Source organism: Myxine glutinosa, chromosome 2 (genome assembly GCF_964187855.1).
Source record: "Myxine glutinosa chromosome 2, kmMyxGlut1.1, whole genome shotgun sequence".
Taxonomy (NCBI): domain Eukaryota; kingdom Metazoa; phylum Chordata; class Myxini; order Myxiniformes; family Myxinidae; genus Myxine; species Myxine glutinosa.
Window position 1 is genome coordinate 46,005,686 of NC_136262.1, and position 14,767 is coordinate 46,020,452.

A 14,767-nucleotide genomic window follows, 5' to 3' on the forward strand; every position below is an offset into this window, starting at 1 on the left:
TCATCACATGGTTCGGCAGCCATATTTTTACAGCATAGCTCGTAGGGCAATGCCATCTGGAACAACATGTATCTGTCCGTCCCGTGTATGTATGTATGTTTTTCACAAACATCCACCAATCAGAGCTGAGGATCTGGTCACATGACAGGGGGACACCTTAGATACGATATCACATCACACCACAAACCCCTTAGATACGGTACTCTGCAACAGAATTGAAAACATGCACATAGTTAAATAGCAGTTTCATATAATGATAGCTAATTTGAGTTTTTGCATAATTGTATGCATATCATTAATCCAGAAATGTGCTAATCATATCCAATGACCATGAAAAGATGGGTCTAGACAATTCATTTACCATGATTGGATGCTTGAATACAAAGTTATTGCAGAAAATCGATTTTTTTGTTATAATGGTGGCATCTAATTTGCATACTTAATTGCATTGTATGCATATAATTAATCCAGAAATGAACTTGTCATAATCATTAACGCTGAAGACATGGGTCTAAACACTTTATTTGCAATGATTGGATGCTTTGATACAAAGTTAGTAGAAATTCTGTATTTTTTTCAATGGCAGCAGCTAATTTGCATATTATGCCAATTTGACACCTTTCCACCAAATATATTTTGGTATACTTTTAGTATGGTGCTAAGGGGACATTTCTGAAATGCATAGCATTGAAAATAATTCTGTTGCAATTAGTGGTGAGATGAGCCATAAAATTTGTTAGATTGACTGGACTGCTACACCGTTGTTAGACTATCGGTCTTGTTCAAATTTGGGTTTAGTTTTCCTTTATTTGTCAGCCCCAAAAAGGAGTGTTTGGAAAGCGTAATTAAACGAGAGCAATGTGACTGTGTCACCAATATGCCTCCACATAGAACCACAACGGGTAGATGCCCTCGTTCACTGTCCCAAAAATAAACAAGTTTGATTTAAATCCCTTCAGCTGTTTTCAATTATCACATTTGCACAAGTCATGACAGGTTTCACATCGATCGGTGAAGTGGTTTCAGAGAAGGTTTAAAAAGAAATAATCTTGGCTTTCAAGCTAATATGGCTGCCACACCACGTGACATATGACCTTAAAAAATGTGCACTCTGCATATATATGTCGGGCATCACATTTGTCAAGTTTCGTGTTGATCAGATAAGGTTCGTTTTTCTATTCAAGATGGCTGCCAAATCACGTGACCTACAGCATCATCATTTTCAAAAGATATGCAACAGTGGTGTTACATGATATTTGTAAAATTTAGCATTGATAGGGTAAACGGCGAAAGAGATATAATTATTTAATTTTATTTTATTTTATATTTTCTTTTCTTATTTTATATTTTCTTATTTTATATCTTTTCTTATTTTATATCTTTTCTTATTTTATTTATCTTATTTCTTATTATCTTTTCTTATTTTATATTTTATATTTTCTTATTTCTTATTTTATATTTTCTTTATAAAGAATTTAATTATATTTTCCTTCAATCCAATATGGCTGCCACACCATGTGACCAATTATGTTTTCGTGATCAACTGTTAATCGCCATGCCTAGTCAATGACACATGTAAAGTTGAGTCAACTGATTTGGTGGTTTGGGAGAAGATGTTTTTTTACGGTTTTCGGTTAAATCCAATATGGCTACCAAACCATGTGACCTATGATGTCATAAATTTAATATTTCAATAGAAACCGGTCACAGATTATGTGCGTACAATTTCAAGATTTTTAGGATAAGGAATTCGATCAAAACATTTTTGTCTGGCATACCACTTCACCTATGATGTCATCATTGTCATGCTTTTGTTCCCCATTGGGAGTACTTGACGATGTGCCAAGTTTCACATTTTTCGATTCAGCGGTTTCCAAGAAATAATTTTTGAATTATTTGCGTTTAATCCAAGATGGCTGCCATACCACGTGACCTATGCCATCACAATTATCAAAAAAAACATTCTGCCTAGGTGTCATTCCTACCCTGAAAGTTTATTCTCAATCAGCCATGTGGTTGCTGAGAAACACGAGGTTTAGGCCTTACCAACGGACGGGCGGACAGACAGACAACCCGAAAACATAATGCCTCCGGCCACCTTTGGGGGCGGAGGCACAAAAAGCTAACAAAATTAATAAATAGCCCTTTGATTCCCATCAAATACTCCAAAAGGGCAATACAAACACTGTCCATGAACTCAATACAGCAAAAGGCACATTACAAAGCACAAGCAAATATCCCCGCGGAGTACAAAATTGCCATGTAGATGTTTTTACGGTCATTCAACGACAGTCGATAGAAAACCCGCGGGATGCAATTCAAGCTGCAGGAGAAAAAAAGAAATTAAAAACTCAGCAATGCCAACATGCAGCCCAGGGCAATGAGCAACCGCAGTCGGCGGATCGCCCGTGGTAATGCAAAACCACCCGCAGCTCCTTGGAACATTTTCCAAAACGTTGCAGCAAATGAGTTGGAGTGGCAGTGCGTTCCGGGCAAGAGGCCCACCGCACACTGCACCTCACTAGTCCCTGGCCTTAATCGCAAATTTAATATTGCCAAACGATAAAAAAATAAAACCTGCAGCAGCTTTCCTGGCATTCTCGAAATAGCCTCTAATTGGTCTTATCAGTTATTCTTGTACAACTACACTGACAGTATCACACCATTTACAAGAAAAATAAAAAAGAGTGCAAGGGCTTGGGAATGAAAAAGATCCAATGAGGAAATCTACAAATTACAAAACGAAAAAAATTCCATAATCATTTCCAATCTTCTGACCATTTTATTTGGGTGGCAGGATAGCCCAAGGTATGCACACTCTCCTCTCGACCTCGAATGTCGACAGAGCCATAAACAGTCACACTGGAGTCTTGCAGGCCGGGCGTTTCGTCAACGTGTGTGCCATCCCTCGGATGGGTGTCGAGCTGTGCATCCCATCTGCTAGCATTCGTTGGTGGACATTAAAGATCCCATGGTGTCTTTTAGGAAGATTTAAAAGATTACAAATTTAAAAAGTGAATGCTCTAACCTATAGTGGGCATTGCATCAGCGGCACAGTTGTACTCGGTGGTGATGCAACTATCGGGCTGAATCCAGAATCGAATCACAGTCCAATATGGATTCACGCTAACAAGAACATTTGTCCTTCCTCTTATTCCCAACCTCTCAAAGCAAATTATCATCTTTTTGTGATTTGTCTTTTCACAATTAACATAACCTCCACCGTATTGTACATGACCCTTTGCTTGGACAAATATTTATGGTTAGGGGAAAAAAAAAGTCTTTTCACTAATAGCCTTGTCAAAAAATTGGGGGGAGAAATTCCATGTTTTATGGTTTGAATGCAGAGACCCCTATTTATGAATATTATTTAAAAAATAAACCTAATTTGCAGACAGTTAATCAGTCATGATGCTTTTCCATACATTGGGCATAAATAAATAGATATCCCAAAGGTGTTTTTAAAGTTACTGTTTAAAAAGAACAGTCTTTTTTAGAACAAATAAAAGTAGATTTTAGTAGGAGGAAGAATGGGAGGATTTGCTGTGAACATCCTTTAAACCCCAAAATAAGACAGCTGGTGTGTATAAAATTCAGTATTCACTCAAATTCAATCCACCTGCAATGGGCACCTTGCACGGATATCAGTGGGAATGTGGTCGTGAAAGTCCAACACTTATTTACATTCTGCCAATAATACACGTAAGCACCGAACCAAACATCTGCCTTACCCTTCAGGCTCAATAGGCCCAATAAAGCACCTGGTGCTGTTGCAGTATTTTAGTGTTAACCCCTGTGTGGACCCGTTTCAATCAGCTTCCTTTTCTTTTAACCGAACAAGCCGAAAGCACCCGGCGTTGCCCGGGTTCTTTTTGAATGAATTCACGACTATAACTCAGCTTTTACTCGCGGCCGTAGAAGCTTGACTACTATAATTCAGCTTTTACTCGCGGTGGTAGAAGATTGACTACTATAATTTAGCTCAGCTTTTAATTGCGAAATGGGCCCAGCCTGGCCGAGGTGGTTTCGACCGGCCTCGCCACCGAGCTTATAACCTTCCAAGGGCCTGTCCCGACATTTTTAGTTATTTTTGAATGAATTTACTACTATAATTCAGCTTTTACTCGCCACGGTAGAAGATTGACTACTATAATTCAGCTCAGCTTTTAATTGCGAAATGGGCCCAGCCTGGCCGAGGCGGCCTCGACCGGCCTCGCCACCTCGCCTACCTTCCTGGGGCCCGTGCCGACATTTTTTGTTTTAGAGGTTTCCTCCTATCTTTCACGGTTCAGGAGATTAGCGCGTGCAAACAAACAAATAAACAAAAACTTTCTTTTATATATATACACTACTCACAATAAGTTAGGGATATTGTGGGAGTGAGTTTATTAATTTTTTTATAGGGGTTAGGGTTAGGGTATTGAAATCAAGAATGCTGTGTTTTTTCACAGTCATTAATAAACATAGAATTAGGACCAACAACTTTTTTCAACATAATTAATACACAAAATCAACCACACCGAAGAACCTGCCAATATCCCTAACTTATTGTGAGTAGTGTAGATAGATAGATAGATAGATAGATAGATAGATTAATGACAGAGGAGAGCTTGTGAGTAGTCATCATGCAAATTTCAGAAGGTAGCTGGGATGACTATAATGGAGGTAACATACTCACCTTTGAACTGTAAAGTTTGGTTTGACGTCTGGCCCAGGAATGAAGCACCATCCTGTTGTGTTGCGAGCACATAGCTGAATCAATGAGTACAAAGTTCTTCACAGATGATGCCAAACTCGTCATGCCATCCGCTACCATTTGCTGGCAAATGTTAAATACTATACAGTATTCCATGACCGTACCTTTTGAAGGGAGTAAGCCAATGTGTGGCACTACACTCGCCACATAAATCCCGACCATGATCTACAATAGGCACTGCATCAGAGGTGTAACTGCACCCCCAGATATGAAGCAACCATCAGCCAGGTGGTGAATAGGTGCAGGGTGATAATAGCAAGAAAGATGTGTCTGGAAAGGGCAAAGACCAGTGAAGTTTCTCAGTGCCAGCGTGGCATCACCTTATATTGGTCTGGTTGTGCAGGAAAAATAAGGAAGACCACCAGAACTCGAGAACTGTACCACTCCAACTGTAACATGCAACTAATTGGACCTTTACAAGGTAACATCGCACCGATACCTCTGATCTGCCTACAAACAAAATATTGACCATATTGTTCCTGTTGGATGCAAGTGGGGAATACAGTGGAACTTGTAGCAAGAATCCCCTACGTAACATAACAAACATTGATGCAATTTATACAATTTGAATTTCATCACCAATATCTCAATGTAAAATAACATATTGCATTTCCCAAGTTCCCACTGGACGAGAACAAGTTCCATGTTCCAAAAGTCCCAACACAATCTATGATCCAATCTCCAGTACCTGGATGTAGCTGTCCCATGACATCTGCCAGACTTCCCTTCTTCACCTTAGTAATGAAGGCACAAAGCTTTCCTGAATCGGTCATCTTGCCACCAACCACCTGGTGGAGACAGGTTCAACAAGCATGATGGCCAGAAATGCTTGTCTAAGCAGATCAGCAAGCCCATACAGGTATGCACATCATGTGTGTGTATGTGTGTGTTTAGGATACCAAGCAGATCTACGAACAAGAGACTCACGATAGCCCAAGAATCGCCAAGGTATTTTTATTTTGAATACGTATCATGGAGTATAGTAGTACTCCATATATAGGGGATGGCATGGGAAATAAAATACCTACCCCATCAAATATGTACAAAATAAATGCTAAAAGCGACTCTAGAGTGAAGTCATAAGCCTTTAAAAGCCATAACCTTTATTCTTTAACGTTTTTATAACTAAAAATAAATTAAAAAGACACCAGAATACATCCCTAATGTACCAAATTGAGAGATTGCAAAATCGCTGAATTGTTATCTCATTCTTTTTGCAAAATCACCAAATTATTGATAAATGTCATTCTGCACAGCACAACGATGGATTAGCAATTACATTGATTCCAAAGGAAGGAAGCAACATTCTCTTGGGTATTTTACTTGTCCCATAATATTATATATATATATATATATATATATATATATATATATATATATATATATATATATATATATATATATATATATATATATATATGTATATATATATATATATGTATATATATATATATATATATATATATGTATACATAAATATATATATATATATATCTATATATGTATATCTATATATATATATCTATAAATATATATCTATATATATATATATATAATCAGATTGAGAAAATAATACAACCACAATACATCACAACCTGGAACATCATTTACACACAAGATCAGAAATTCTCGTGTAATTCTCACCGTTTGCCATAAAGTCTCTGTCATGGAGTACAAGGCTAAGTGGATTGTAAGGTACGACATCTCACTATAATTCACCAAATGTCCGTCCGTCCGTCCGTCCGTCCGTTCGCAGGTACCGCAAAAACAGCTGAACCGATCGCTACGATATTTTGGGTAGGTAATCCTGGGACCCCCTGGAGTAAAATAGGCTGTATTGTTTTTCCAATATTTCCTATTTTCCAATTTTCCAGTTTTTCCAAACACGATGGAATAATATTTACCGATATGAACAGTGATGTGGCTTTTATTGAAATTCTACAAATACTGTTTCGATTTTCATGAGAATTATGAATCTGCCAAGAATGCAGAAGTGGACAGATGACGGCAATGCGCGGGTTTGACAATATCAAAATACAACCGTCATTCAATCGTAATGTTTAATCGTTAATCGTGTTAATCGTTTTGTTAAAGTATTAATTGATGATTGGAATTGATTGAATACAATTACGATTTTGAATTCGTAATTGTGTTCACCCAACCGTGCGGAACTTCACATCAGGATTACATATTTGTTTATGTCACGAATGTTGTTAAAAGTTTATTTTTATATTAATGTTATTTAATTTGTGATTGGAGTTATGCTGTTTGGAATGAAAAAAGATATCGAGTTCAAGTGAATGACGAAATGCCGTGAGGGTTTCTACTTTCTAAACGTGAAATTCGCAGATTGCCATATGCAGATTCGCCATGGACCCACGATCGATGTTTCTATACGTGAACGTACCCGTTTGTTTGCGTACGGATACATTTTTCATGGAAGTCCTTCACGAACTTGCTGTCCATGTCTGATGTGCGACTGAAGATGCTACAGGAAAGTGGAATTTATTGGTTTCATGCTTTAGCATTCGCTGTTTCTGCATTGTCAGTTTGTTTCTGGCCTCCCACCCGTGCGTAGCACTGGCAACTCACTAGTAACACTAAATTTACAAAGGAAAAGGGCCCAGAATGGTCTGCTGATGCATTCAGTGAGGTTCACATGGGGTTATACCGGTTATTAAAAAGAGCATTTCAAATTCACCTTTCCATATACCATATATGTGCTATTATTCAAGCAAATCGTGCAGTACCTCCTCCTTATGTGAATACATGTGATCATGTGACCCCTATGTAAGACATCTATTTATTACATGTACAGAGAGTAGGTAGGGGTAGAGTCCCTATCTGCTGGAAGTAGCAACATGGCGCATCCCAGAAATTTCTGGTCACGTGGGTCATGGCACAATTTTATTCACATCAATCGTTCATTGAATTAGCACATGATAGTCGATAGTTCCTCATTCTTTCTAAAATAGCAGGATACTGTGTTATTGGATGCACCGATTAATCAGAGAAGGGATTCAAAATGTATAGATTCCCAGTAGATGCCGAAAAGAAAAGAAATTGGGAAAATAAAGTCAGTCAGAGATGGAAACCGACTTCGGGCTGTTTCTGTGCCATGTGTGTACACTTATGTGGTGCTGAAATCATAATGTAGTTGGCAATTGTATACAAGTCATAAAAAGACATAAATCATCATCGAAACGTGTATTAGATAATTTATGACATATCAAGACCATCCTGGCAAAGTTGCTTATAAGTAAATATGTCACTTGTGTGTCTAACGTAAGCTTGTTTATTATCTCCACCACCAAAGGTGTATGGAAGTAAAGTTTTCACCCCTGTCTGTTTGTCTGTGAACAAAATATCTCAAAATGTTGTGGACGGATTCGGACGAAATTTGGCAGAGATGTAGCATATGTCACAAGGACGAAATGATTAGATTTTGGTGAAGATCCGGATTCGGATCCGGCTACTAGAATTTTTTTAAGTGATTCTTCACCATTGGGAGATAGGGCCAAAAACTATACATAGCAGGATATCTCAAAAGGTTATGGACGGATTTGGACGAAACTTGGTGGACCGATTGGAAGTCTGACAAGGACGATTCGATTCGATTTTTTTTTTTTTTAGCATTCGCTGTTTCGATTTGGGTGGTTGGTGAAGATCCAAAACGATTTTGGTGAAGATCCGAATATGGATTCGGATATGAGAATTATTTAATTTTTAAAGTGATTCTTCACCATTGGGAGAAAGGGCCAAAAACGATACACAGCAGGACAGATAAAAAAAAGTTGTATACGGATTTGGACGAAACATAGTGGACAGGTTGGGTGTCTGACAAGGACGATTCGATTTTCGTGAAGATCCGGATTCGGATCCGGCTAGTAGAATTTTTTAAGTGGTTCTTCACCATTGGAAGATGGGGCAAAAAACGACACATAGCAGGATATCTCAAAAAGTTATGGACGGATTTGGACGAAACTTGGTGGACCGATTGGGAGTCTGACAAGGACGATACGATTAGATTCTGGTGAAGATCTGAATATGGATTCGGATATGAGAATTATTTAATTGTTTAAGTGATTCTTCACCATTGGGAGAAAGGGCCAAAAACGATACATAGTAGGATATCTCAAAAAGATGTGGACGGATTTGGACGAAACCTGTTGGACAGGTTGTGTGTGTGACAAGGAAGAATAGATTCAATTTTGGTGAAGATCAGGATCAGGATCTGGATCCAGCTAGTAGAATTTTAATATTGATTCTTCACCATTGAGTGATATGGCCAACCAGGCAGAGGTGTGCTCTCTACTGAGTGCCGTTCTAGTTTACTTCGTTGAATTGGTCTAAGTGATGTATTTAACATTAGTTAACATGTTATGGTCCATGACATGGTTAATTCCACAATAATTCAGGATCCATTTGCATTTGGCCTCACCTTCTAGTAAAACTGGATTATGGATTGAAAAAAAGTAGAGGAATCGGAAGAGTGGGAGAAAAAGGGAGAAAACAAGAAGAGAGTCGCAGAGCGTATTCAGAACAGTGGGAAAAGGGAAACCATAGAAGATGGGAGATTTCATGGGAAGAGAAAATAATGAAGGTTTACATGCACATGCATGTTTTTCAGTGGTACAGAACTTATGTTACAACTAACCAGGGGGGAGGGCGGAGGGGTGGGGAGGGGGTTCCCGGCGCTGTCTGGCTGGGTGAGATTTACCTGGCGATACCTGGTGTTGGCCTAATGGTTAGGGCTGCGGGCTTGGGATCCTAAGGTCCTGAGTTTGAATCCCCCTTGGGATCCTAAGGTCCTGAGTTTGAATCCCGTTGTAATTAACGCCAGGTGGGGTTGACTCAGCCTGTCATCCTTCCGAGGTCGGCAAAATGAGTACCAGGTAACTGGTTATAGAGAGGCATTGCATCAGTGGAAGACGCAACCACTGAAAATGATGCAACCAGCAGCCGGGTGGCTGCACACGAACCAACCACCTGGCGATGATTTAGGCAATGGAAGAGTAACAAAAAAAACGCACAAAAAAAAGACACAAACGAAATTATTTATAAGATCTCAACGTTTACAATGCACAACATGTGCCAGAACGCACACGTAGTTTATTCCCACGCAACGCCTTGTGGGGGTGGGGTGGGGGCTGGGTTGTACCCATGACCTTCCCCTAGGTACCCCAGAACATTTTCAAAACATGCTTTTATTTTTCTATGATTTTCAGACGTTCACACCACCCAGTATCACCCTTGCCAAGTGGCCAAGGACCCGCCTTCAGGCAGAGCGCACGATCGATCAATCAATCAATCCCGTCAAGCTCATTCTCCTTTTTCACTCACAATCGTTAACCTTTCTAATTCACCACTCTCTTGATGGTGTGCGCATCCGTTGAGACTGGTGTGCCTCCATTTCTGCCTTTCACCGTCCTTCCAGTTCTTTCAAATTTCTGCATTCTGGCACTACCGATGTGTTTCTTCTAATCCCTCGCTCTGCACACCTCAAATTATACACTCAATATGAACCTTCACTCGTGCATTTCACACTTCATTTTGCCATGGTTTCTGCTGCACATTTTAAGGTTAAAACAATTATCTGACTGCATGATTATTCTGATGAGTTGGAAAAACGATAAAAAGTATTAAGTAATATAATATTCCTTTTGGGCGCAGCAAAAGACAGCTCCATTAGCAAGCGGACACGTTACGCTTCATGGACAATGGAAACGGGTTCGGTGTGCCACGCTCGATGGAAACAAAATGGCTTCAAATTGCAGGTTGTTATTACTCCTTATACAGTGCATTCAGAAAGTATTCAGACCCCTTCACTTTTTCACATTTTGTTATGTTGCAGCCTTATGCTGAAATCGTTTAAATTCTTTTTTTTTCCTCATCAATCTGCACTCAATACCCCATAATGACAAAGAGAAAACAGGATTTTAGAAAGTTTTTCAAATTTATTAAAAAGAAAAATCTGAAATATCACATTGACATAAGTATTCATACCCTTAACTTAGTACTTAGTTGAAGCACCTTTGGCAGCGATTACAGCCTCGAGTCTTCTTGGGTATGATGCGACAAGCTTTGCACACCTGGATTTGGGGATTTTCTGCCATTCTTCTCTGCAGATCCTCTCAAGCTCTGTCAGGTGGATGGAGAATGTCGGTGGACAGCCATTTTCAGGTCTCTCCAGAGATGTTCGATTGGGTTCAAGTCAGGGCTCTGGCTGGGCCACTCAAGGACTTTCAGAGTTGTCCCTAAGCCACTCCTGTGTTGTCTTGGTTGTGTGTTTAGGGTCATTGTCCTGTTGGAAGGTGAACCTTCGGCCCAGTCTGAGGTCCTGAGCACTCTTTCAGGTTTTCATTAAGGATATCTCTGAACTTTGCTCTGTTCATTGTTCCCTCAACCCTCACCAGTCCCTACTGCTGAAAAACACCCCCACAGCATGATGCTGCCACCACCATGCTTCACCGTTGGGATGTATTGGGCAGGTGATGAGCAGTGCCTGGTTTCCTCCAGACATGACCTTGACATAGAACCTTGACAAAAAATAGTGTGTCATGTGTGACCCAAGCAGACCAAACGAGGATTTTTAAACATACAGCTTTACAGCTAACATTTTTTTGTTTTTGCTTTTTGTATACAAGATCGAGGCTCGTGAAAGAGCTAACATTAATCACACAAAGTCAACCGACACATAAAACACAAAATAAGGGGAGCGGAACACTAGATGGGGAGAGAGGGGGAAGGACACAAACACAACATTTGAGAGCAAGACACCGAAAGAAATGTGGGAGGGGGAGGGCTTGGGGGGAGGTGGTAGAGGTTTCAAACATATCAACACTGCAAGGACTTCCAGGAAAGAAGTTGGAATTTCAAAAAAAAAGTGTATCTGGGGTGAAAATTAGCGGGGGCAGAAAAGATCAAGGTTTTGGATGGGGGAAGATAAGAGATGGTGGTGAACAGCTGTTTTAAAGACCTGGAGGGAGGAGTGGGATTGAAGGGAGTGGGGGAGTTTGTTCCAGAGGTGGGAGAAAAGGGGAATGAAGGAGTGAAGGTGAGCAGAGAGCCTAGATTTTGGCAGTTTAACCATAAGAGGGTTGCTGGCAGATCTTGTGCGACCTCTAGGAATATTAGGGGGACAGAGCACAGAGAGAGCTGGGGGAGCAAGGCCGGAGAGGACTCGGTAGAAGACAGAAAGACCACCAACCTGTCTGCGATGAGTGAGTGAAAGGACCTCGGAGATAGCTTCATCGCGGGAGATTCCAATGATTCTGAAAGCTTTGGTTTCAACAGCGTGAAGCCGAGCGAAGTGTGAGGAAGGAGCACCAGCCCAGAGGGGGGAACAGCTAACATTTTCTAACATACAGCTAACATTTTCATTTATACTTTCTAACATACATTTTCTAACATACATATGCATCTGTGTTCAATCTACCAGCAAAGTGATTGTTCTTTATTTCCAGGTTAATTTGCAGCTACGTGGATCATCAATATCCAGAAATGTGCATTGATAAAAATATGTTCTGAATGTTTGTCATAACCAGGCTCCTGAGGTCTGACTGTAAATGTAAACATGCAATGCTTTAAAATATTCACTGTAACGCTTGTTGGCCTTTTTCACTGTCTGTAAATGATAAATGTTTATGATTTCCCACCACCTACTCTGCATAGTCAGTACATTACAAAAACTATGTGCACTTTTCCAATCATACCGCAGTAAGTAAAACTGAGAAACACAAGCTCCCTCAGGGATCGATGGTGCCGGTGCAAGATCGCATGACGTCCCATTGTCTGTGTGTGAATTGACCCGCTGTGGGCAAAGCGAGGCTGCACTGGCTGACATTTATTTACTGATATTTTAGTTTATGGACCTTTTACGATGGTTTTGTGATTTTTCCTGGGATATTTTTTTCACTCACTCATCGACTTTGAGGTGCATCGGTATGCAAAATATCAGCTTTGTACCTCATTGTGAAAGTACTAAACATTTATATCAATGGGTGGACGAGTGAGTGATTGAGTGAGTGAGTGAGTGAATAAGAGAGTAAGTCAGTGGTTAGAAAGAGCTTTACGACCTATGTTTGTCTGAGAGTAATGTTTTCACACCCTTGTCTGTCTGTGAGCAGGATATCTTAAAAAGTTATGGACAGATTCTGCCGATACATGGGGGACAGGTTTGATATGTGACAAGGGCGAGATTATTTGATTTTGGTGAAGGACCAGATCTGGATCCAAGATTTTATTTTTATTTTAAAGTTATTCTTCACCATTGAGCGCTGGGGCCAAAAAACTATACGTAGCATGAAGTTTCTAAATGTTGTGGACGAGTTATGAGCAAACTTGGTGGATGAGTTTGTGAGGTGGCAAGACCAAGCCAATTCGATTTTGTCAGGTCCGGATCGAGAACCGACTTATCGGTGGGATACAAAATGTAAACTGTTCAGCCTGGCGGAGGTATGCACTCTACCGAGTGCCGTTCTAGTATATATTACGGAAGTTCCCCTGGCTTGCTCGCCAATCAGTGCAGCTCATCAATTATCTCCTGATAGGCCACGTTGGCAACACCAGTATTCCAGGACAGCTGCAGAATCGTAAACTGGCCACAAGCAGAAATCATTAAATTAATTATCAAAACAAGGATATTCTTCACTATGAAAAAAATGAAATGCAAAAACAATGCATCCAAAGAATGTACCTGCCTGTAGACGAGAAGGAGGTAGCGGCCTGTGGGAGCTCAAACAATTGCACAGAGTGACAACAGTAGGCTTGGCTGAGTACGTGAAAAGCTCAACAGACTACCAAATCCAATTTGGATGCAAACATAAAGACAGCAAGTCAGAAAAGGTATCCCTAAACCACCAAGCAAACTTTTTCCAAAGATAGGTGCAAATTGAAGATGGCACACATGAAACCAACAGCAATGAATACAGCCCCAATGATAGCAAAAAAGACAAAATAAAAATATGAAATGAAATATCAACAGATATACAGCGTTGGCTAAGCCTGGTGTTGGCTTAGCGGTTCGGGTGCCGGCTTGGGATCCTAGGATCCTGGGTTCAAATCCCGGTAGATCGCTGAATGAACACCAGGGGGATTGACTCAGCCTGTCATCCTTCCGAGGTCAGCAAATTGAGTACCAGCTCACTGGTAATTCCCTGTGTGTCGCAAGAGGCGACTAACAGGGTTGGCGGCAGGAAGGGCATCCGGCCATAAAACATTGCTTCAAAAAGGGGACATATTTGCCCAAAAAAGGCCAACCCCTGCTCTGTGGGGAAAAATGGCCTGTAAAGGCGGTTTTACAGCGTCAACTGGGAAAACGATAAAAGAGCAGGAAGGTATATAAAAAGAGTTGGACAGATTGGGAATAGACAAAGAAGGCTCATTTGAATGGCTAAGAAGAGGTCGGATAATTTGGTGAAGAGCGAATCATTATTAATGCTCAGGCATCATTATTAATCACTTAGCCACTATAAAGGTGACAACCAGGGTCACGAGAGAGACCACACGAATGGCTTTTTAAAATGTCAGGACTGAGTCAATCGGACAGGTGCAGGGTCTGCAAGATAGAAACAGAAAGTACGAGCCACTTCATATCAGGATATAAAAAAACTCATGTCAGAACATCTGTACACGCAAAGGCACAACAGGTATATGGAGTAATCCACTGACACATCTGCAAAAACGTAAGTATCAAAACAAAAACAAATCCACCTCTTTCAATCTCCAACTTCTTTCATGAAATTCCTGGTAGTGTTCATTTGATTTATACCGTGTACCCCTCCCCCCACTCCCATCCCACCACCCCAGTTCTCTCCCTTCCGCAGATCTACCGATGTCCCTGTTCTCTACTGTTGTTGTGCTTGAATGCTTTCCTCTCCCCCTTGTCTCCCACTCCCTTTATTGTATGTTTTATGTGTCCGTACATGTTTTTGTGTTTAATGTGTCAGCTCTTACACGAGCCTCGACTCTGTATACCATTTTTTTTTTTTAATCGCAGTTTCAGAAAAC

The 14,767-nt window shown here is 40.3% G+C and overlaps 2 protein-coding genes across 2 annotated transcripts in view; both read right to left on the minus strand.

Annotated features, from left to right (window-relative positions):
- Window positions 1-14,767, minus strand: part of LOC144888195 (uncharacterized) — a 588,989-nt gene that overhangs the window by 391,884 nt on the left and 182,338 nt on the right. The gene's annotated exons all lie outside the window — the stretch shown is intronic.
- The window catches only part of LOC137421846 (regulating synaptic membrane exocytosis protein 2-like), a 317,464-nt gene that overhangs the window by 186,757 nt on the left and 115,940 nt on the right, over window positions 1-14,767 (minus strand). Inside the window, exon 6 of the mRNA XM_078773225.1 lies at window positions 5,445-5,544. Coding sequence (XP_078629351.1) covers window positions 5,445-5,544 — 100 coding nt within the window. The remainder of the gene's footprint in view (window positions 1-5,444; window positions 5,545-14,767) is intronic.